General features: G+C 40.0%; 1 protein-coding gene across 4 annotated transcripts; it reads right to left on the bottom strand.

The window, feature by feature from the left end:
• Positions 1–647: 647 nt before the first annotated feature.
• Positions 648–24,317, bottom strand: nbn (nibrin). Of its 4 annotated transcripts, none has more exons than XM_061776731.1 (17): positions 24,134–24,314; positions 23,716–23,836; positions 19,073–19,207; positions 17,007–17,166; positions 16,824–16,927; positions 16,628–16,745; positions 12,983–13,173; positions 12,797–12,897; positions 12,613–12,709; positions 12,292–12,500; positions 8,496–8,664; positions 5,956–6,544; positions 5,755–5,847; positions 3,933–4,073; positions 3,714–3,827; positions 3,598–3,647; positions 648–2,007 (listed from the first exon to the last, which is right to left on the bottom strand). In XM_061776731.1, the coding sequence occupies exons 1-17, from the start codon at positions 24,162–24,164 to the stop codon at positions 1,974–1,976; spliced, it is 2,457 nt and encodes an 818-aa protein (XP_061632715.1). In that variant the 5' UTR covers positions 24,165–24,314; the 3' UTR covers positions 648–1,973. The 4 variants fall into 4 exon arrangements, with proteins under 4 accessions (XP_061632715.1, XP_061632713.1, XP_061632714.1 ...); XM_061776729.1 differs by having other exon boundaries at positions 12,583–12,709; positions 24,134–24,313; XM_061776730.1 differs by having other exon boundaries at positions 12,583–12,709; positions 19,073–19,200; positions 23,715–23,836; positions 24,134–24,312.
• Between the last annotated feature and the right edge of the window lie 710 nt (positions 24,318–25,027).

Genomic DNA, 25,027 nt, shown 5'->3' with positions numbered 1-25,027 from the left:
CTTCATTAGTTTAACTTGAACATCTGAATTCATTTCTGAACTCTTTTTTTAACTGGTGTGCAACTGACAGCATTTCTGTGCAAACCATTTTTCATTCAATGTACTTATGTAGTGTTATGTTTCTAATAGCTTCTAACAACTGAGTCGCCATTTAAATTTTTTTTGACATGTCAATAACTGGTTATTTTAAACAATACTGGGGGTTTGAATCATTTTGTACTATGTCAAACTATGGTCAAAACATATTAGAAAATCTTCATAAACGGAATATCACAAGAATTGAGTCCTAATCTCATAATAGATATAGAGAATAGTCATCATTTTCAGAAATTTCTTTTTAATATTACCAGAATAAAGATGGGATTTTGATGAGTGAAATTTAAATATTCCCACATGAACACTCATAATATTATAACTTCATTCTCCTAAAATGACAACTTCCTTCCTTATATAATCTAGTAAAATGCTGAGTCTCATTACTTTATTCTTGTATGATTAATATTTGTATTATTTTCAGTGTAGACCTAAACCTCATTTACAAACAACAGCATTACTAACTAGTTTTTCACGTTAAAGCTTCTCAATGCAAGTAAAAAAAAAATATATATATTTTTTTTACCTCCAAATTTAACAAATTAGGCAACAAATTGAAAATGACATATCCATGTATTGTAACTTTAATGCAATCTCAGGGCACTTTTCACACAGAACAGGTTGTATGGCGTTAGTACTGCTCAGTTATTCAAGTGCTACTCTTAATCTTAAAGCTACATGCAGCTAAAGCTTGCCATGAAAATAGGCGTTAAAAAGGCTATGGTGAGCAGTGACATAGCCATCTATTTTGCATTGATGCCATCTTCACAACATACTATCGACATAGGCCTACAACTCATGGTTTATTAATTATGCCGGGTCATATTGAGCCCCTTTTAATATGTTAGTCATGTTTGGGGTAATACATTAAAAAGTTACAACAGTTACATAATCTTTAGTAATCCTATAAATCTGGTGATCAGTAATGTATTCCTGCAGTTTTTTGTTTTTGACATCTGATGGACACACAAACACTGGCCACAAAATAAGGTACAACTAATGAGATCAAATACTAGCACGGTATCAAAACCTCAGCCTTTAAAAATATGATAATGCTCAGTTTTGACGAACAGATCATGTATTTGCTCATTACCGTCATTCATTCAGTTGTACCAAAGATTGTGACTGTTTAGTGTAAATGTGTCCTTTTCACCCGCTTAGGTTTATCAATGTGTTTTGTCAGGAAGACTACTTACCTGAAAAGCTTCAGGTATTAACCATCAATTAAGCTGTACCAACTATTTTTGAAGGGTTGTGAATGTTCTGAATTACTGTTTCCATACCAGTGTTATACTGAGCTGAAATAGGTTGCCACAGGGTGGATGTAGCTCAGCCTCCCATTGCCAACACCATGTTGTTATTCTTTAGACTTCAGTGAGAGTGAATCAACAGCGACTGCTGATTCAAGTTAAGTAGTGCACTTCATTTTGCCGAAAAATTTTCAAGACAAAATTCATCAACATCAAGTACACAGAATCGTCCAAATGTATAACCAATTAATACACCCATTTCTGGTGGAGAACATTGAACACAACACGAGACTCCATCGCCTCTCATCTGCTTGAGTGAGCTAAAGTAGGGAAATCATTTGGTCTTAACTGCACACGAAAAAGAAAAGCTGCTCTTGGCACGTAAACTTTTAATGCTTTCTTGTACAACTCCAGACTATGAAATGTTTTGTCTGTCATTTTTTATCATTGACAAATAAAAATAATTGAGTGAAAAACCTCAGAACGTGTTTGAAACCTTTACAATATTTGCAGTCGGTGGTGTCGTTAGGTCAGTGTAAAGTGGACTAATTTTAGTGGTTAACAAACATGGTAGCTATACCAACGTACATTTTTATTATCACTGGAGATGATCTGACCATTCTTGCTTCTTCATCTCTTCTTGGTTAATTTGGTGGGGTTGTACCTAAAGACACAAACAAACACACATCAAACAGTTGATGTCATCACTCCCTCGAGATGGGCTTTTAACATTCCTCACGGCTCATCCTTCAATGTGCTGGAAGGCATTTTGAACAAACAAAAAAACAGCCCAGAAGAAGTGCCATAAAAGATGAAAGTGTTTGCACAGCTTTAAGCAAACAGCCTTCCAATAAAGCACGTCTGGACACTTGCTTGTTTCAAGCTACCGAAATGCACTGGGCTGTTGTCTTAGCGGCATAGTCTATTCCCCTGCTCTGCATGACTGACTGAGTATGACTCAGTGATAAAACAGTTTAGCCTCAACATACACACACACACACACACAAAATCAATCTCAATCTCTTTTTGTGCTTTGTCAAAGAAAACACACCATCTTACATCACCCGTTACCTTGGAGACCACTGAGACGAAAGAACCCATAATTCCCCTTAATTATGTTGATTAGGATGAGTCCATGATTAGAACTGAGGATGTGCAGGCTGAAGCGTTTGCTGTAAACTGACAACACCGACAGGTACAAGAGAAAGCACATGGGAATGAAGTACGAGCACTTTTAAGTAGCCATACGCAATATAGCAAAAGTTACAAAGTGGAACACTTTAAAGTTTGTAAAATTTGAAGGTTGACCAAAATTTAGCGGGAAAACATGCATTAAATCAGGGTTTCAAATTTTATTTCAACTAAGCCAGTCTATTCTGAAGGTGATCTTTTAAGGTCAAACTGTTGCACATTGGGCCTTCAATAGGTTAATTCATTCATGTTCTACATTGCTTGTCATTATTTATTTGTTTGAGCTGGAATCTATCCCAGCTGACTGTCGGCAAGATACACCCTGGACTGGTTGCAGGCAATTGCAAGGCACATATAGTTATAGATATACACACTTATCAGAATCATCTTTGTTTTATTTTTTTACGGACAATTTGGAGCACCTGTGTCAAACTCAAGGCCTGGGGGCCAGATCCAGCCCACAATATCATTTCATGTGGCCCATGTAAGCAAATCATGGGCATCTACTTCGTCTTCTTATGGACCAAAATTTCAAATTGTCTTCACTTTCAATAACGTTGAGAAATGGCAAGCATTTTAAAATAAGTTCGGAGTGATACGGGCAGGCGTTTTGACCATTTTGACGGTGAAAATCAAGCAGATGTATGAAGACTGGGACAAAATATTAGCGAAAAAAATCTCAAAAACCGAATCAGAAATCCCCAGGTTCTACTTTATATGCAACGATATGATGAGGTGATTCTACATTTATTTGGTTCCACAGTCATAATGGCCCTCTGAGGGAAACCATAACTACAATGTGGCTAGGGACAAAACGGAGTTTAACACACCTGATTTAGAGCCTTCCATGAATCTAACATGAATGTTTTTGGGATATAAGAAGAAGAGAAAGCCCAAGCAAGCACGTACAAAACATGCAGACTACACACAGGAAGGCCAGAGCAGAGGTTTAAATCCCAAACCTCAGAACTGTGAGGCTGTTGAACTAGGACAGCCACTAGGCAAGCAAGCTGTCTGCTTTAAAAAAAAAGGTTTACGCGTTAAAATCCATCCGTTTCATTACCTAAACAGGTTATCTCCTTCACTCTCCTCCAGTCTGCTCTGCCGCTCGTCCTAAAAAAAAATGCACACCATGATTGGAAGTTCTGGAATGACGAACAGAGCGCAGGGGAATCTAACCTCCTCTGCATCTTTCAGCCATTCATCAAGTTCGGAGTTCTTGCCACGGTTGTGAGCCAGCAGGTCAGCCCCCCCGATGATGTGTGCAGAGTTCTCTGTCGCGGGCACTCGCATCTGTCGCATGCACACATCAAGGGAAAAGGATGTTTCCATTCCTAAGTAGCTGTTTACTGAAAATAATGAAAAATATATGTTTTGCAAGTGTCAATGTGTTCTGACCTTGCAAAAACGTTTAAAGTTCTTCACAAAGCCGTTGGTGTGCATCTGCTGTGGTTTAGTTTTGTGGAGCAAGTTCACCGTGAGGGATCTAAATTCCACCAAAATCAGCTTTTTAGGGAGGTCTTCATCCAGTTTTGTGTTCTGCAACAACACACAAACACCCTGGTTTAGATGCAAGAGCTTCTACAAGGTGCCTTCTTGACTGATCTGAATCTGTGGACAAACAGAAAATAAGACATGATGTACCCAGCGAATGGCTACATTCCGTTTACGACACAAATGGGAGCTTATAGCCTTATTACACAACATTAGCCAGACATTATACCGAGCTTCGAGGGCAATTTGAGTTCATATGTGATAAAAGTGAAGTTGGCTGAAGCAACAGGAAACATTTTTACATTACAGTGACTAAAAAAAAAAAAAAAAAAAAAGAGTGGGCAATGTATGGCTTGCATAACATGTACAGCCCGCTCTGTTCTTTAATCCTGCCCATACAGCATTTACAATATCACGATTCCTGTAATATTTGTTGCATTAATGTATCTATTTTTCTTTAAACTGTTTAATTAAAAAGCACATATTAGTTTTTTAAAAATATGTTAATTGACTTATTTTAAATAATACAAAATAATTTTAAATATAAAGGTACATTTATTTTTTTCTTTTATTTGATTACATAATGTTTTAAATCAACTGTAATGAAATGAGTTTGATTACTTCTGTTAACTTCTTTTTACACTGTATGAAGTCATTAACCACCACTCTCCAGTTCCCTTAAGGCCATGTATACGTATGTAGCGACTATACCCTATGGCACGGTTGTCAACGGCAACCCCCAAGAACTGATAAACCTTTGCATTCCTGCTTCCTGAATCTCAACCAGCCGGTTTGTTTTCACAAGACACAGGAAACCTGGTTAATATCATCTGAAGCCATAAAACTGGTTGCAAGTCTCCTCGTGACTTCCACAGCATGATTGGGGGAAGGAAGTGAGTGATGACTGTTGAACAATGGAGCATGGTGAGTAAAACATTGCAGTGATTACTAGAAAGTACAAATTGGTGCATAGTAGTTTGGGTTTAAGGGTTAGGGTTTTGTTGTATTTCTTCTATAGGGCAAAGTAAAATCCTTTTATACTTCTATGACTGTTACAAATGTTTAAATGTTGCCTACATTATCAATAATTAAAGGTTTGGTGATTGTGACAGTTTGGATCTTGCAGGAACACATTATTTGTACTTCCATTCTTGATTCTAAATTCAAACAAATCAAGAGATTGAACATCGTTGTGTAACGGACTGTGTGCAATGCAGAGGTTCCAATCTATCTGTATAAAAAAAGGTAGAATAACAAAAAGAAGCAAATAAAGTAATAAGGAATGAATGAAATAATCTAAAATCCCATATTAAATCAATACTTTTTCTCTAACTACACAGTTTTTAATGTGTGCTTTCAAGTGAACCCAGGGGAGGGTATGGAATCAGAATTTGGTGATTGAATCCCTTGAATCAGACTTGAATTAATGGATTTTCTCCCAAGTATTAAAAATGATTGCTCTACGAACAACTATTCATACATTATCCAAATACTTTTCAGCCCCTTGTACAGAGGTGCAAAATGGCTGTACTGTAATTCCAAAATGGTGAATGCCAAATTTTTGTGAAACCTTTTTAACGATGAAAGTCTACAATTCAATGATATCTTGATTGGTTTATTTCAAATCCAATGTAGTGGTGTAGAAAGGAAAATCATGATGTCACTGTCCAAATATTTCTGGATCTAACTATGTAAAGCACATACTAGCCCGCCCGACAAAACTTACTTGGGTCTCCTGTTTCATGTCAACAGGTTTCATGAGGTGAACCGCAGTCGCTTCTTGGGGCTGAACATCATCTCCTTTGAAGTGGCCTAACTCCTAAGAGAATACACAGGAGCATTCAATGAATTGTAACTGGAAGATGCAAGTGAATATTCAACTGAAAAGATGAAAAAATAATATTTTGGCTGGAGATCTCATCCTCACCTCTGTGGAGGACTCTCTGTTAGTTTCAACATGCTGACTTGTGCTGCCAGATGAAACTTTGCTACTCATTCTCTCTGCTGATGGGTGAAGTTTCTCAGTCGTTGGGGGGATAACTTTGTGGTCACTTTGGTGGCGCTGATATGGAAACAGCTCTTCTACTGGTGACCTTTGGCTCCTGGTGTCTTCATCATTTTCACAGGCTACTCGTTGCTTCTTACTCAAAGCCTCTTCATTTTTTGACATCCGTTCAGAACAATTGGCTCGCGCTTGTGGGGATTCGCTGACTGAAAAAGACTCGTCCAAGCAGTCCATATCCTCAGACATTATAGACTCCAGTTCGACCATATCTATTTCTTCTTCCAGTTCCTTCCTCTTTCGTTTCATGTGGGACGAAGCCGCCGCCCGACTGATGAAAAGATCATTTTCGGAGTCCATCGGCATCTGGGAAGGGGCCCCGGGGGCTTTGTCTGAACATGAGGGAGCGTCTACAGATGCCACAAAGGTGTCTGCCGCCTGAACGATGATGTCAGACTCAAGTACAGGACACTTTGGTTCTGACATGACGACAGAGAGCTCCTCGTCCAAAGGCCTTGAAGAAAAAGGCAAATGCAAAAGAGAGTTGTTTCAATTTTGCAAAAACAATAAAAATAATTTCAATAGTGGAACCTCAAAAGTCAAATGGCTCAAATGTACAATTTGGAGTCCAATGTCCTAACTAAAATCATCTTTACGCAGAAAAACATATTTACACCGCTCAAGCACATGTTGATGTACAAATTTAAGATTAAATTAAAGATTAAATTTGCCTCATTTTTATCCTTTTTTGTTTTGGCCTCCAACTTGAGCCAGTCCCATCTCCAACTGCAACTGATGCCTGCTTGAAGCTGTGCCACATGAATAGCATCATCCTCTTTAAGCACTCTCATTCTGGAAAATAACTGTCTAAAATCTGTCAGTTTCACTTCCTTATTCACTATTACCAATTTCAAAGGCTAATCCCAAATGCATCCTCTAGGAAATTATTAAGTACAATATTTTTCTGTTTTTATTGTTCATTTCTGAATTTGAAGTTAGTTCATTCTGTGTTGTGACATAATCCCTAACGTCGCTCCGTCGCTTAATACATTTAATATTAACATCCGTAAACTAATTAGATAATTAGTTCCTAATTAATACAAAATGTAGAAGCGGATCAACTCTTGTTGCCGATGTTACGTGTGCTTCACGGTTCCACTGGAACCACAACCAGGGCCACGACCCGCAGCACCTCAATGCGAAAATATAAAAGACCAGTGCAACAAATACGACACTGGCTAATCTGATGAGCAAAAATGTTGCTGAAAGAGTAGCATTAGAGGATGTCCGCTCCAGAGGTGGGTAGAGTAGCCAAATATTGTACTCAAGTAAGAGTACTGTTACTTGACAATAATGTGACTCAAGTAAAAGTAGTCCTTACCCTTACTTAAGGGTAAAAAGTACACAGTGAAATAATTACTCAAGTACTGAGTAAATAGTGAGCAACTTCAGATTTTTTTCAACCACAGCATGAACATCAATTAAAAAAAATTACAAAATAAAATGTGAATGTGCAAATTCTGATGTTGCAGTGTGTGTGTGTGTGTGTGTCAAAACATCTGCAATTTACTGCAGTGTTTCTAAAGTTATAAATGAGCTGATATATGCACATTTGGGCAGACAGTGCCAGACAAATACTAAAATACATGAAAGCTGTTGTTTTTGTTCATCTAAATGTAAACAAGAGTAGCGCACCGTTGCCTTCATGGTAACGATGACCTTCCCAACATGGCCACCACGTAGGCATGACAATCAGCCGGGCTGGGCTGGCTTATCTAGTGTTAATACCTATGCCCGGGAAGTCCAATAGAAGACATTGTGTGAGGTCATGTGACTTTCATGTGTCGTTTGATTGGTGAACTAGACTTAAACGTCACTAGCGCTTAAATTGGATTAGCGCAAACAGCGCCCAATGCGCAAGTCGAAGTCTTGCACACGAAATACTTGATAAATAAGCAATAATTGATCAATAAAAGTAGCGAGCGACATTTAGATCATTGTAACGGAGTAAAAGTGCTGTTACTTCTTAACAGCAGAAGCAGCGGAAGTGTTTTTTCTGGTCTCCTCAACTTCTGTGACAGGCAGAACCTCAGGCCAATGCACTCCCATATTAGTCCGCCGCAGAGTAATATTCACAATGACATTTGTGTGTGGATGGTGGATGTGTGGAATGGCTCTAGCTGCCAGTGTTCAAGAAGTACGAAACAGCCTATGACGTCAGCGACGGCGAAAAACTCATCGGATCGATACGATTCACGTAAATGGCCTATTTTGAGTTCAAAATGTCAAATTTCGCCGAAAGGTGACTGATTTGCATGTATGTATCTAAAAATAAATAAATAAAAAAGTAAGTTGATAACTACAATGTATTATACGCGGCATCTTGTGGATTTTAGTCATAGATTCCAAAACACAGGTGATCAAAGAAGAGCATACACATAGAAAACACAGGCTCTCATGGTTACCTTTTCTTGTTGACTGGTTTAAAAAAGCTGGTCATTCTTGCTTGTTTCTGTGGGGAAGCTTGTGGAGAGATATGTTGTTTCTGAGGAAATTTCTTCGGTTCGAATGTCTTCTTACCACCAGTGGACTTGACCAAAGGAGGCTGAAAAGTTGCTATGTTAACGTCCTGGCCTGAAAGTGCAAGAATATTGGCTTAAAAGAACATCATTTTTTTCATTAACACAGCCTTTTTCATTTTATTTAGCTTCAGTGATTCCTATTTGGCCTTTTCCCCCATCTCTGGTGTTATCTTTGTTTAATTGGCATTTTTGTGTTTTGTTATTTCCCTTTGTGATGTCATTTATCTTTGTCCTGTATTATTCAATATTTTAGCCTCTTCATCACAGCTGGGTCCAGTAGTTTCGGTCTAAGATTTTACTACAAGTAACCCTTTGGTAGTGGAAAGTGGCTAATATGCCACAAACTCAATATGCTAATAATGCATTCAATAAAAACGGGTGAGTAAAAGAGCACTTAAATGCCACTTAAAATTGGAATTCGGCCAAGTTGATCTGCCTTCATTTTACCATGCAGTAATAGTCTGACGTCACATATTAGATGCACTGAAAGAGATTAGAGGCACTGATCCACTTCATCCATTGCCCATACCGCTTTCAGGGTTGCGAGTGAGCTGGACCCTATCCTTGCTGACTTTGACCGAGAGGCAGGGTATACAAGATGCAGCCATTTGCAGGGCACACATACAAACCCTTGTGTAAAACGTAAATAAAAACAATACAATGATTTGCAAATCCTTTTCAACCTATATTCAATTGAATACACTACAAAGACAAGATACTAAATGTTCAAACTGATGAACGTTATTTATTTATTTTTTTAAAGCAAATATTCTCTCATAGGTGAATTGACAACTCTAAATTACCCGTAGGTGTGAATGTGAGTGCGAATGGTTGTTTGTTTGTATGCGCCCTGCGATTGGCTGGCAACCAGTTCAGGGTGTACCCTGCCTCCTGCCCGATGATGGGATTGGCTCCAGCACGCCCGCAACCCTAGTGAGGAGAAGCGGCTCAGAAAATGGATGGATAGATATTCTCTCATTTTGAATTTGATGCCTGTAAGACAGCTGAGAAAGTTGGGATAGGGGCATGTTTACCACTGTGTTACATCACCTTTCCTTTTAACTACACTCAATAAGAGTTTGGGAATTCTGGACAATAATTGTTGAAGCTTTGTAGGTGGAATTATTTCCCATTCTTGCTTGATGTACAACTTCAGTTGCTCAACAGTCCGGGATCTCCATTGTAATATTTTGTGCCACACATTTTGAATGGGAGACAGGTCTGGACTGCTGGCAGTTTAGTACTCACACTCTATGAAGCCATTCTGTTATAATATGTGCAGAATGTGGCTTGGCATTTGTCTTGCTGAAATGAGCAGGGAATTCCCTGAAAAAGACATTGCTTGAATGGCAGCATATGTTGCTCCAAAACCTGTATGTCTCTTTCAGCATTAATGGTGCCTTCACATATGCAAGTTACCCATGCCATGGGCACGAACACACCCCCATACCATCACTGATGCTGTTTTTTTTTTAACTTTGTGCTGATAAGAATCCGGATGGTCCTTTTCCATTTTGGCCCGGGGGATGCGATGGCCATAATTTCCCAAAACAATTTGGAATGTGGACTCATCACCCCATAGACACCACACATTTCCCCCAAAACTATCACGTTAAACAATTTTTTTATGCCTCTGAAATCATGAAAAATAAGGCCTGCCCTAATTTTTGCTTTTACATCAGTATTGTTGTTATTATTACAGTGGGTACGGAAAGTATTCAGACCCCCTTAAATTTTTCACTCTTTGTTATATTGCAGCCATTTGCTAAAATCATTTAAGTTCATTGTTATTCCTCATTAATGTACACACAGTACACCATATTGACAGGGGAGAAAAAAAAAAAACAGAATTGTTGAAATTTTTGCAGATTTATCAAAAAAGAAAAACTGAAATATCACACAGCCATAAGTATTCAGACCCTTTGCTGTGACACTCATGTTGAACTCTGGTGCTGTGCATTTCCTCTGATCCTCCTTGAGATGGTTCTACACCTTCATTGGAGTCCAGCTGTGTTTGATTATACTGATTGGACTTGATTAAGAAAGCCACACCCCTGTCTATATAAGACCTTACAGCTCAGCAGTGCATGTCAGAGCAAGTGAGAATTATGAGGTCAAAGGAACTGCTTGAAGAGCTCAGAGACAGAATTGTGGCAAGGCACAGATCTGGCCAAGGTTAAAAAAAAAAATTATTCTGATGCACTTAAGGTTCCTAAGAGCACAGTGGCCTCCATAATCCTTAAATGGAAGACATTTGGGACGACCAGAACCCTTCCTAGAGCTGGCCGTCCGGCCAAACTGAGCAATCGGGGGAGAAGAGCCTTGGTGAGAGAGGTAAAGAAGAACCCAAACATAACTGTGGCCGAGCTCCAGAGATGTAGTCAGGAGATGGGAGAAAGTTCCAGAAAGTCAACCATCACTGCAGCCCTCCACCAGTCGGGGCTTTATGGCAGTGGCCCGATGGAAGACTTTCCCCAGTGCAAGACACATGAAACCCTGCATGGAGCTTGCTAAAAAACACCTGAAGGACTCCAAGATGGGGAGAAATAAGATTCTCTGGTCTGATGAGACCACTTTTTGGCCTTAATTCTAAGCAGTATGTGTGGAGAAAAGCAGGCACTGCTCATCACCTGTCCAATACAGTCCAACAGTGAAGCATGGTGGTGGCAGCATCATGCTGTGGGTGTGTTTTTCAGTTGCAGGGACATGATGACTTGTTGCAATCGAAGGAAAGATGAATGCGGCCAAGTACAGGGATATCCTGGACGAAAACATTCTCCAGTGCTCAGGACACACTAAGCACACAGCTAAAATACCGAAGGAGTGGCTTCAAAAGAACTCTGTGACTGTTTTTGAATGGCCCAGCCAGAGCCCTGACTTAAACCCAATTGAGCATCTCTGGAAAACCTGAAAATGGCTGTTCACCAACGTTCACCATCCAACCTGACAGAATTGGAGATGATCTGCAAGGAGGAATGGCAGAGGATCCCAAAATCCAGGTGTGAAAACTTGATGCATCATTCCCCAAAAGACTCATGGCTGTATTAGTTCAAAGGGGTGCTTCTACTAAATGCTGAGGAAATGGTCTGAATGCTTATGGCTGTGTGATATTTCAGTTTTTCTTTTTTAATAAATCTGCAAGAATTTGAACAATTCCATTTTTTTATGTCAATATGGGGTGCTGTGTGAACATTAATGAGGGAAAAATGAACAAATGATTTTAGCAAATGGCTGCAATAAAACAAAGACTGAAAAATTTAAGGGTGTCTGAATACTTTCCGTACCCACTGTGTGTGTGCATATATATATATATATATATATATATATATTTTTTTTTTTAAGTGCAATGTTATTGTTAAAACTTGGCATCAACTAACATTGTCTTAGAATAATATTAAATATACTTTTTAGGAATAAAACCGCTGCCATTTTTGATGAACACTACCTATTTTTTTGAAGTGGTACTTGGTGTGAAAAGTTTGAGAACCACTGTTCCAGACAACCTGTTCTGCATGGAAAATGGCATGTCAACATATTGCTAAACAAAATCAATCAACATCATCAATGCTTTGCTTCCTTTGGGAATGACTTGCATTTGGACCTCATAAGCGTGAACTGCAATATCTCCAATTTCCTACTTTTCTCAAATGCTGCATTATCATCAACACACTCCATTTACCTGCCACTTTGGACTCAGGTTTCTTCCTCTTGGAATGTGTGCTTTCTGTTGTGCTGAACGACGAGCGAGGTGAATCTGCCACAATGCATTGAGTGTTCATCTTCTGGGTTGCGGCTTTAGGGCCATTAGTAAGAGCGGTCTTTTGATTCTGCCTTCTCTCCTGAGTCTCTCCCACCGCTGTAATCCCGCTTACCGTGCACCGCTCTGTACTGATAAATGAGGAAATGGAACTGGAATAAATCAGAGGGCAAAGCCTGGACAGTTTGAGCAGATGACTGGGTGTGCTTGTACATGTGTGACGTCTCTGTGTTGACTGCGTACGCTGTGATGTTTTGCGATGCTGCAGGTAAAACGGTTTCATCCACCACTACATGTTGGGAGAGAGATGCGCTGGGAATTCTTGACGTCGTCTTTGTCACTTAAATCCAAAAGAAAAGGTGAGATGTATTAAAAATAGGAACTTCAGGAAATACGTTCTCCCAATATGCAACATATTCTCTGCTACCTGTGGCTTTAATTAGACTGGAAGGGTTGCAGTATATGTCACGTGAGGTGTACATGGCAGCCAATCCAATTTCACACTCTGTGATGACTCGAAAGCCTTTCCTGTCTCACAGGAAGTGACAAAAGGCTCTTAAATATTCACAAATGACAACAAGATGAACTGTTGCCTTGTGGGGTTCCTACAAACCTTTGAACAATGTTTCTCACAGAATTATGCCACTCTGTGGTTGAAGCTGGAAGGGAAGGTTGGGAGTTGCCAGCAGTAAAATCCACCAAGCAGCTCTGTGGGGACTCCAGGAGGTCACGGGGGAGGGAGCCCTCCTCCAGGAGTCGGCTCGTGCCACCTCCGAAACTCACTGCTGCACCAAGACGCTTGAGCTGAAAACAACAAAGATGTCAGAGAGTTACACCGCTGCATAGTTAATACAGGAGACAATAGCAGTGATAAAGTACACTATGTGTAACTAGGGCTGGGTGATTAATCTATTTTATTGGATGATTTTTAAAAATATATATATTTCAACAGCTTCCGTAGTTTAAAGCGCACCCCCACCCCACTGATGTGCACTGCTTACACTAACAACATGGCTGCCAACATAGAGCAGGTAGTTTACAAAAGTCAGTGTTGCCAACTTAGCAACTTCTATGACGCCTCCAGCAACTATTTGTCAAAAAAGTAACTAGGAACTTTGATTTCCACTAAAAACTGACAATATGCGTGGAATAATTTTCACCATTGTTTCTCATATGACAAGAGCCTCGTGGAAAGCAATCATGGAGTCAATGGCGCTGACCATTGCTAAAACACATTTACACATTGCAAAAGCAGTGATTTATTAACATGTTAGAAACATGGTACAGGCTTCCAAGGCACAAATATTTTACCGCAGGCGACTTGCCTCACCTATACAACTTTACATGAGAAAAGAACATGAGAGAGTTAGAGAGGCTTTGACAACAGACGTGCACTAGCTGAGGCATGCAATTTGATGGCTCATTTTATGGTGTTAAATTGTTCAACATTTAAAATGTTACTATATTAAGTAGGCTTTTACACGATCAACATTTTTGGGGCCGATCACCAAGTTTAAAACTATCGAGAACCGATCCGATCACAAGATGGAGCAATGTGTCTATTTATATGACTTATTCATTTATTGTATATACTTGTGTACTGTATACTGAGTATCTTCAACGATTCTCTAGCATTTTAGATAAAAGTTAAACATCAGTGACCTCTAGTGGGCATTCAAGGATTGGCCACTGACACCCATCCATCCATTTTCTGAGCCGCTTCTCCTCACTAGGGTCGCGGGTGTGCTGGAGCCTATCCCAGCTGCCATCGGGCAGGAGGCGGGGTACACCCTGAACTGGTTGCCAGCCAATCGCAGGGCACATCGAAACAATCAACCATTCGCACTCACAGTCATGCCTACGGGCACTTTAGAGTCTCCAATTAATGCATGTTTTTGGGATGTGGGAGGAAACCGGAGTGGCCGGAGAAAACCCACGCAGGCACGGGGAGAACATGCAAACTCCACACAGGCGGGGCCGGGGATTGAACCCGGGTCCTCAGAACTGTGAGGCTGACGCTCTAACCAGTCGGCCACCGTGCCGCCCGGCCACTGACACGTTTTGGTCAATTCAACATTACAACATGACAGAAATAATGGGTGCTAACTTCCATCCATCCATCCATTTTCTGAGCCGCTTCTCCTTACTAGAGTCACGGTCGTGCTGGAGCCTATCCCAGCTATCATCGGGGAGGAGGCGGGGTACACCCTGAATTGGTTGCCAGCCAATCGCAGGGCACATATAAACAAACAACCATTCGCACTCACATGCACACCTACGGGCAATTTAGAGTTGTCAATTAACCTACCATGCATGTTTTGGGATGTGGGAGGAAACCGGAGGGCCCGGAGAAAACCCACACAGGCACCGGGAGAACATGCAAACACCCCACAGGCGGGGCCGGAGATTGAACCCCGATCCTCAGAACTGTGAGGCTGACGCTCTAACCAGTCGTTCACCGTGCCACGGGTGCTAACTTACTATAATCAAATGACTTTATTGCAATTAAATTACTTTAACAAATACTGTTATTGCTTCCATATCTGAACAAGTTGGTGGATGACCAGTTTCCCAGAACAACTTTCTTTGGATTCCACTGTATTTCCATTGACACCTCAAAGAGAGAGGATCCTGAGTTGCCACCTTTCAGAACACTGCACAGGCGAGTAAGTTTGCGGAGAAATTTCCCAGAAGATCGCAGGCCTGATGCTGCCGAGCAGCTGACATTTAGCAGATAAACATCAAGCTCAGGGAAACAAGCAACTTCATCTATAAATAGTTTTCTTCTATAGAACAGGCGCTTGTTTGGTAGGTAAATGATGTTTGCTTCTGCTATTCTGCTCCATTGTTGCATTTCACAATGGAACAGAGGGCATCTTTTGGGGCCTATAAAATGTCTACATACCCCTGTTCAAATGACAGGTTTTTGTCACATTAAGAAAAGAGAACGTGATAAATCATTTAAAACTTTTTCCAGTTAATGTGACCTATAACAAGGGATGCAGCTTTTGAATATTTTAGTACTTGTGTATCCTACTGAAAAATCTATCAAATAATAGAGTATTCAGATAAAATATATTTTTGCTTGGTTCAAGAGCAGTTATGAATACAAAAGAGAAAATGAACCATTTATTAATAATGAACGACCAATTGCCTTCCTTTTTATATAATCAAGTTTTTGTTTTTTGTGCATAGCAGCAAACTGTATTTTCTTGATGAGAAACATCAAGTGGCGCAATTCTAACACAAATATAAATACATTTCAGTTTAAACTTGGCATTTCTTGTAAGTAACAAAAACATAAGGCGTTAATTTACAAAAGTCATGAACAGCCTTTGTGCAACTTCACTTCAGCAGCTAGCATTTTAGCATGTAACATAGTACAGTAGTAGCTGTGCATTTATGACCTTAGTACCAGAAATTTTGGAAGTGTTCAAACTAAAATGAAGACTCCCCGAGAGGAAACAAATATTTCCTTAATTTGACTTCTCCAAGACCCTCCTCTGTTGGGGTAAATGATCCATTTTATTCTTAAATTCTCTGACGAACTTTGCCAAGTTTTCACCCACATGACTCAAAATGTAGATAGTGACAGACCAGATGATAGTGCACTGGCCATATGCCACACAGTGCCTGAGCAAAACTCAGAAGCACCCTGTATGAAGTAATGTTATGGTGGCAGGCATACTGTTGCCACCAGCGTAATAAACCAGTCACAAATGCGACGGTAGTCATAATTAACAGAGACCTGTGTCGTATTAATAAGGTACATTAACATTGATCTCACTGATTTGTGCAACGTTTAATTAAACATATCAAATGGGAGTCAGCACACACCTGCCACCATTTAAAGTGCCTCTGATTAACCCCAAATGAATTTAAGTTGTTCTTGTAGGCTTTTCCTGACATTTTTTTGGTTTCTAGCAGAATCCTGAAGATTTGTGCCAACACTGACTGGTATTTGAAATTGTTCATAATTCCCTCCACCTCAAACCTCAACTAAGGGACCAGTTCCAGCTGAAGGGAAACAGCTCCAAAGCATGAGCTGCCACCACCATTACTCACTGTAGGTATGGTTTTCTTTTGGTGATGAGTAGTGTTGCAATTACGTCAAAATACCTTCTGGATTCATGGCCAAAAAGTTTAACCTTGGTTTTACTGCCCCATAACAAAATCTCCCCAATATATAGGTATGTGGGAAATGTATTATGGGCCAATGAAATGTGACCATAATTATTTTAGCTGAATCCAAACAAACCTGCTTGCTTGTGAGGAAAATGAAGGTTGTTCCTGCAAAAAGCCACTTGCGCCTGAGATCTGGCTCCAGGTTCAGGTCCTCATTAATCAAGCTGGGCTCATCAATGTCAGGGATGAATCTTTAGAAATCAATAAGCTGTACATATGAGCTCATGTTTGGTTACAATTCAACACAGGGCACTGTGGTGGCAATTTACCTCTCAGCTTTCGGAGGGGGTAGCTTCTGCTGTGCCGCTGTGTTGAACTCTGTGAAGAACCCCGGCTTCACAATGGGACAGCAACACAGCAGAGCAGAAATCGTCTAATGGGGGTAAATTATTCAAAACATACACATGGGTAACGAGAAGCATGTTACACATACAGTTAAGCGTGGTCCTGACCTTGATGGTGACTTTAACAGAAGGCATGACCAGGTGAGTGCAGTCTTGAGTCCACAAGCTCACCAGCTTTCCTCCAAAAAGCTGCAGAGCCTGAGAGAGTGCAGCTTTGCCATCATTGTCCAAACAAGAAGAACACACCACTGGCTTCAGATGATCCACACTAGGCAAGAAAAAGAGAAAATGGTCAAATAAATGTTCTACAAAAATATAACTTCCAGTTGTGATCTCTCTTTTTTTTTTTTCTTACAGAAAAATAAAATGACAATCACATATTGAAAAACAAGCTTTGCTTTTCGGTGTCTTCCCCCTTCTGGTATTTGCTTTATTTCTCCTTACCAAATACCAAACTGGTTTAAAAGGTTTTTTTTCTTAGCAAGAAAGTTAAGTTCAATTTATGTTAAGTTATTAAATTATGTGTAATAATGTGAAATGACAGAGGGAAAAAGTATTGAACACGCCAACTGGTATTTATTTAATACTTTGTAAAAAAGCCTTTGTTTGCAATGACAGCTTCAAGACACCTCCTGTATGGAGAAACTAGTTGCATGCATTGCTCTGGTGTGATTTTGGTCCATTCCTCCACACAAGCAGTCTTCAAATCTTGAAGGTTCCGTGGGCTTCTTTTATGGACCTTGAGTTTCAGTTCTTTCCATAGATTTTCGATTGGCTTCAAGTCAGGTGATTGGCTGGGCCATTCTAGTAGCTGTATTTTTGTTCTTTGAAACCAATTGAGAGTTTCCTTGGCAGCATGTTTTGGATCATTATCCTCATGAAATGTCCACCCTCGTTTCATTTTCATCATCCTTGTAGATGGCAGCAGATTTTTGTCAAGAATGTCTCGGTACCTTTGCCCATTCATCCTTCCTTCAATAATGTGAAGTTTACCACTACCATTTGTTGAAAACCAGCTCCACACTATCATGTTCCCACCTCCGAACTTCACTGTTAGTATGTTGTTTTTAGAGGGGAATGTGCAGTGCCATTTCTCCTCCAAACGTTGTGTGCATTATGGCATCCAAACAGTTTAATTTTGCTTTCACCCGACCAGACTATAGTCTCCCAGTATTTAAGTGACTTGTCCAAATGGTGTTCAGCAAACTTTAAACGAGCTTTGCCATGCTTTTTTCCAGCAATGGGGTCTTGCGTGGTGAGCGTGCATACAGGCCATGGCGGTGGAGTGCATTACTCACTGTTTTCCTTCTGACAACAGTACCTTTTTGAAGCTCTCCACAGGTGGTCTTTGGATCTTGGACAAATCGTCTGATTACTCTTTGCACTCCTCTATCAGAAATCTTTCGAGGAGCACCTGATCGAGGCAAATTTATGGTGGTATGATTGGCTATCCACATACGTATTATGGCCCCAACCGTGCTCACTGGAACATTCAGAAGGTTAGATATGCGCCTGTAACTAATGCCATAATTATGTTTGGTGAAAATTAGTTTTGTGATGGTCTTGAGACAGCTCTCTACTCTTACCCATCATGAGATGTGTTTTGACTCACACCTTGGCAATGAGACATTTTTGTAGGCCATCAATTAGGACTGAACCATCTGATATTCATTTGCACTGACAAGGGGCTGGATTGCCGTTTGATTATTGATAGATTTTAGGTGTTATCTTGGCTTTCCATGTCTTTTTGCACCTCCCTTTGTGTGTTCAATACTTTTTCCCTATGTCATTTCACATTGTTACACACAATTACTGATCTTATTTGTTCTACTTTCTTTGTATGTATGGATTACTTGGGCTGCAACATCTGGCGAAAATTTCATGTCAATAGCACCTTTGGAAATATATTTAGTGAGAAAAATGGTGACATGTTAAATACATATTTCAGCCGCTGCGTGTGTGTGTGTATATATATAGATTATTTTTTTTCTCCTTAAAAGATAATGTGAAAATAATCCTCTTGGAAAAAACACCCTTTTGTCAAAACACATGTTAACATGATCCTTAGTAAATTAACATTTTAAATTACAAAAACAAATTAACATAATAAAATAAGCTGACAAACTGCATATGTCTGTTGTTGGCAAAATATGTGGTGCGTGCTGTTTCAGTACCTGAATTTGGATTGAAAGACCCCAAATGTAATGCTGTCCCCTGACTTCAGGGTGACTGCAGTGTTCTCTGCCAGGGGCTGGCTGTTTATGGTGGTACCGTACTTGGAGGTGTCCCTCAGGGTCAGAGTCTTGGCCAAAAATACACAAGAGATCATAACCATGAAATTTAACATCTAAAGAAATTACTGATTTCTCTGTTGAATTAACTCAAAGTTTTAAGAATACCTGGAAAATCTAAGGCAGTGTTTCCTATCTTTTACTGAGCCAAGGCACATATTTTATTTTAGAAACATTTCAAGGTACACCACTAAACATAAATGTCCCAAAAAGTATATACTCTATACGGAAATAATAAATTATGTCATGTCAATTTACTCAGAAATGTACTTCGTGTGAAATCTGCAACTGTTTAGTTGAATGAAGCAAATGCGCATTCAATGTGTATTTTATACTCCCGTGATCAAACTCAAGCGAGGGATGCGAGGCGAAGCGATCTTTCGCATCCGGTGGGAACGTAGCATAAGTCACAAACAGCGAGAAGAAATGGTGAGAGAACTGGAGTTAGACGATGGCTGTAGGCAACTAATGTAGAAGCTAACACCTCTTTTAGCAGACTCCGTGCACTTTGAACCGAAGGTGTCATGTGATTAAATCTACCTATCAGAATAAAGGCTGGAATTAGGGTTGGGCATTGAGAATTGTTTTATAGCATTTGGTTCCATCCCCTGCCCGATGATAGCTGGGATAGGCTCCAGCGCTCCCGCAACACTTGTAAGGATAAGCAGCTAAGATAATGGATGGATAGGTTCCATCCATTAAAAAAAACTAAAAAAAAAAAACTAAATAAAAAATAAAAAAATCACCAGTGCCGTGTGAAGTTACTTTTTGTGTCAAAATGTTGAGTTCCGGTACGTACCCTTCAAAATAAAAGGCGATATGCTTGAAACAGCAAGTTAAAACTTGCACATACAGTATAAACCATTTGACGTGATGAAACAGTTCCAAATAATGATTTTAACAATCCTATATTTAACTTTGAGCTGAAACCTTAATTAATGAATATTAAGTCAAGTGGGTTAGTTTCGGCGGTCGACTGGTTAGCACATCTGCCTCACAGTTCTGAGAACCGGGGTTCAATCCCTGGCCCAGCCTGTGTGGAGTTTGCATGTTCTCCCCGTGCCTGCGTGGGTTTTCTCCGGGCACTCCGGTTTCCTCCTACATCCCAAAAACATGCGTGGTAGGTTGATTGAAGAGTCCAAATTGCCCATAGGTGTGAATGTGTGCGCAAATGGTTGTTTGTTTATATGTGCAGTGTGATTGGCTGGCGACCAGTTCGGGATGTACCCCGCCTCTTGCCTGAAGATAGCAGGGAAAGGCTCCAGCACGCCCGTGACCCTTTTGAGGATAAAGCGGTACAGACAAAGGATGGATGGATGGCTGGGTTTGTCCACACACATTGCCCTTGAGATCATAGGTTTGATATTGATACTGGTTATAAAGAACCCCCAAATGTTCATTTAGTCTATGCTGAGGGCTGATAAGAAAATGGATGTTCATAATTTGGACACACTTTATTTAATTCATGCAAACGTTTTTATCCCAGACCCCTAAAAGAATTGTAATCGAGAATCGTTTGGAACCGGAATCAAAATAAAGAACCGGAATCGCTCAAATTCAAACGATGCCCAACCCCACCTGGAATTTAACAAGTAATCAATTACACAGAAAAAAACACTTGCAGAAGAAGGCGAAGCTGCACAAGCCATCTCACACAGAACATGCTGATATTCTAAGATTCGTTGTGATTCGAGTTTGAAAATTCTGATTTTGTGACCGCTTTTTCAGGCCCAATCAAATACCAATTTGAATCACCACTGATTCGTGCACAGCCCTATTTTAAACACATTGAAACTTATTAAAGCACACTTTTTAAACTTATTAAAACACTTTTCAAACACAGCTGCAACAATTAATGGACAACTAATCGATTATCAAATTTATCGAGAAATATTTTGATAATCAAGTAATCATTTAGAGACCTTGTTTAACCTTAAAAATTTCCAAATCCTGCTTTCACCAGCTCAACAGTAAATTGTCTCAAATTTTTGTAGTCCTCCATGAAAGCAGATTAGAAAGTTAGATTATCTTTGTGTTTAACCAAAATAAGACATTTGCAAACATCTGCTTTTACTTTGGAACACTATAGTCAACATTTTTGCCATTTTTTTGACAATTTATGGACCAAACCAGTAACTGAACCATAATCGATTTATGTTTGTGCACTTTCTAAACTGTCAATTTGAAATAATGTCCTGTTTATGAATAAAGGGATGGAAATTCAAATGTTTTTATAAAAGATTCATCTATTAATTGAAAAAAAAAATCAACAGATTAATTGATTATTAAAATAATCATTAGTTGCAGCCCTAAACAAGCATAAAATGTACAGAAAATACTGTAGGTGTTGTAGTGCCTGTATGTTGGATATGTGCCTTTAAGAGGTGGAACCTTGTGCAGTGACGTGACGTAGGTGAGTCTGCTTATGAGTGTCTGGGTGAGAGCAGTGACCAACGGCAGCTCCTGTGCTCATTGTGTTTGAGTGTTTTACAGTCCTCCCGATATTCAATAAATAGCTGAAAGGTGCACCGGTGACTGCGGCTCTCCTTTCCCACATGTGTTTGCATTACAGGAAGTAAGTATACAGTGGACCCCCGCAAATAGCAAAACATGTAGACAAATGCATTGGGGAAAAAAAAATAAAAAATCTATCCATCCATCCAACCTCCCCAAAATCATGAATAAGCAGAGATAAACCGCCATTAAGCGGTTTCAGGGTCAGTAGTCCCCCAGAAAGAAAAAAAAAAGAAGAAAACAAAGGAATATATATATATATATATATAGGTTATTTGTTTCTATGTGCCCTGCGATTGGTTGGCGACTGGTTCAGGGTGTACCCCGCCTCCCGCCTGAAGATAGCTGGGATAGGCTCCAGCAGCCCGTGACCCTAGTGAGGATAAGCGTTAAAGTACATGAATGGAAGGATGGATATATATATATAAATATATATATATATAGGCGGCACGGTGGCCGACTGGTTAGAGAGTCAGCCTCATAGTTCTGAGGACCAGGGTTCAATCCCCGGCCCTGCCTGTGTGGAGTTTGCATGTTCTCCCCGTGCCTGCGTGGGTTTTCTCCGGGCACTCCGGTTTCCTCCCATATCTCAAAAACATGCCTTAATTGGAGATTCTGGCAACCAGTTCAGGGTGTACCCCGCCTCCTGCCCGATGATGGCTGGGATAGGCTCCAGCACGCCCGCGACCCTAGTGAGGAGAAGCGGCTCAGAAAATGGATGGATGGATGGATGGATATATATATATTTTTTTAATTTAAAAAAAAATCCACAAATAGGTGAATCTTGGGGTCCCGAACCAGGAGTAAGTGGGGTCCAATGTACTGTAAAAATTTATTTTTTCAAAAATTGCTTAAAAATATCCCCAATACCAGGGGCGCGAACGATGAACCGCAATGTAACGAGGAACACTATATTCTGTTGTATGAATGGCAACAGGTGGATACTAGTGGTGCTCCGATCGATCGGCCACTGACGTGATAGGCTGTTTTCCGTAGAAAAAACATGATCGGTGCTAATCTATCAATGGCTTTCTTTGCTGATCACAAAAATCAATCACCTGCGGCTGGTACTTTGCAGCCTGCAGAGAATGTGTGCAGTGTAATGCAAGGCTGGGCAAGTAATCCAAAGTTGAGCGTGTTTTAAGATGTTTATTGACACCCCAGTTGGAGTTTACTGTAAAACTAAACGCACAACAAAAATAATTACCTTAATTTTATATTAAAATGCAAGATATCATTTTAGAAATCGCTAGCTTAAAACTGAATGGAAAACCCTATTGACGGTCTAGCTAATATTAGCATTTGATCACAGGAGGAATTTACCTTCAAATATTGAATATACACAAATGCTGTAGTAACACATTCAGACAGTTTATATAACAATACTCATGGGCATATATTCTTCCTAATCTGTGAAAAAAAAGAAAAAATGTAATTATAAGGTACTTTCTTCTTCTACACTTTTGTTATCTTACAGTAAACAAGTAGCTCCATGCATGCACTGCACCACACTGCCTCTAAGAGGCCAAGGCGTGCACAGCAGCAACAGCAGACAGTCACTAAGTGTATAAAAAGACACTTTTTTCCCCCTGACTGTGACATGAAATCAGACTAAACTTTTCCAGTTTTAGGTAAACTAGGAATACAAAAAAAATTTGTATTTTGTTAAATGCCAGAATAAAATCTAACTCATGGATGATCGGTATAGGAATCGGCAGCATAAAACCCTGATCAAAGCACCCCTAGTGGATACACAGGCCATCGAGTGGCAATTAATTGATATGCCAGTCACTCTACATTGCTGGAATAGATAGGTAAACAAAGCTACACTATTTGTAGGAAAGAAATAATAATTTTCCAAAGAATTATGTGAAATTGGAACATTTTGAATCCCTGATTTCAACAATTTGCAGCACAGTGGTTGGTAATCAGTCATCTAAAGCGATCCAATTCTACCTGACAACGACGTAGTCGTACTACCACCAGTGTAGATAACATGCCTCTTTCTTACCTGATCAGTAACAATGAGGTGGGCATGAACTCTGCTGATCGACTGGTCACTGGACAGCAGGATGTCACAGTTCTTGCGACCCACCACATATTCTTTATTGGAGAGGAGATAGTGGATCTCACCTGTGAGTCCAAAAAAAAAAAAAAGGCCATTTAATGACTTTTAAAATGTATACTCATATTCTGTGCGTCAGAAATGTATGACAATGACAAAATGCCTGACTCTCTCAAACTGTTTTAAAACAAGTTTAACATTAGTTCATGGGTTCACACAGCAAAGATATAAAAGTGGTACTCTACCCTCATGTTAATAATCTGACATTTATTGACTGAAATGCGCACCTACTGAAAAGGAAAGCTAATTTAGCGTATTTATTAAAGTTAATTTAGTTAACATGTCACAACGACAGAAACTGTTACCTCCGTGCTCCACTGGACTCAATATCCACATTTTGTTCTCAGACGCGTTTACTCCGTTCGATAAATCTAAATTATGATAAATAAAAACCACAGAAATCCGAGCTGTCGCCACGTCGCAGGGACTATGCCTTGCACGCGCGACTGCGTGACGTCAAAAGCATGCGTCTGCTTCTCCATCTTCTTCTTCTGCTGTTTTGGGTTTTTGTCTTATCTAAAAGCTTTTGGCGTTTTAGCGCCTTCATTGGCAAAAACAGCACATTATCAACTCGACCAAAGTAAAAAATAAATAAATAAATGTAAGGATATTCCATCCATCCATCCATTTTCTGAGCCACTTCTCCTCACTCGGGTCGCGGGCGTGCTGGAGCCTATCCCAGCTGTCATCGGGCAGGAGGCGGGGTACACCCTGAACTGGTTGCCAGCCAATCGCAGGGCACATACAAACAAACAACCATCCGCACTCACATTCACACCTACGGGCAATTTAGAGTCTCCAATTAATGCATGTTTTTGGGATGTGGGAGGAAACCGGAGTGCCCGGAGAAAGCCCATGCAGGCACGGGGAGAACATGCAAACTCCACACAGCCGGGGCCGGGGATTGAACCCAGGTCCTCAGAACTGTGAGGCTGACGCTCTAACCAGTCGGCCACCGTGCCGCCTGTAAGGATATTGAATAACCAAAACATTGGTACAAAAAATGTACTGTATTCAAGTCAGGCTAATTGCCTTGTGATGTTTTTACATTATTGGCACACATGGGTAAAGAGTATTCTGTTTATAATAATATAATAAATAATAAATAAAAATCCCATACACATAAAGACGGTCAATACATCATTGATATTTCATTTTAAATGTATCCTGCAGATGACAGCCTCATTAACAGAATACAA

This window comes from Phyllopteryx taeniolatus, chromosome 6, assembly GCF_024500385.1.
Source record: "Phyllopteryx taeniolatus isolate TA_2022b chromosome 6, UOR_Ptae_1.2, whole genome shotgun sequence".
In the NCBI taxonomy this organism is placed as follows: Eukaryota; Metazoa; Chordata; class Actinopteri; order Syngnathiformes; family Syngnathidae; genus Phyllopteryx; species Phyllopteryx taeniolatus.
The sequence above is the reverse complement of the archived record's forward strand: the minus strand, read 5'-3'. Positions and strand labels throughout refer to the sequence as shown.

What these genes read in the sequence shown, in the direction of transcription:
- nbn (XM_061776729.1), bottom strand. Translation starts at nt 24,164, where the DNA reads ATGTGGATATTGAGTCCAGTGGAGCACGGAG. An exon ending in TTTTCCTCACAAGCAAGCAG is followed by an intron (nt 13,174 to 16,627) that starts GTTTGTTTGGAT and finishes TGTTGTTTTCAG; the next exon opens with CTCAAGCGTCTTGGTGCAGC. An exon ending in AAACCAGTCAACAAGAAAAG is followed by an intron (nt 6,545 to 8,495) that starts GTAACCATGAGA and finishes TTTTTCTTCAAG; the next exon opens with GCCTTTGGACGAGGAGCTCT.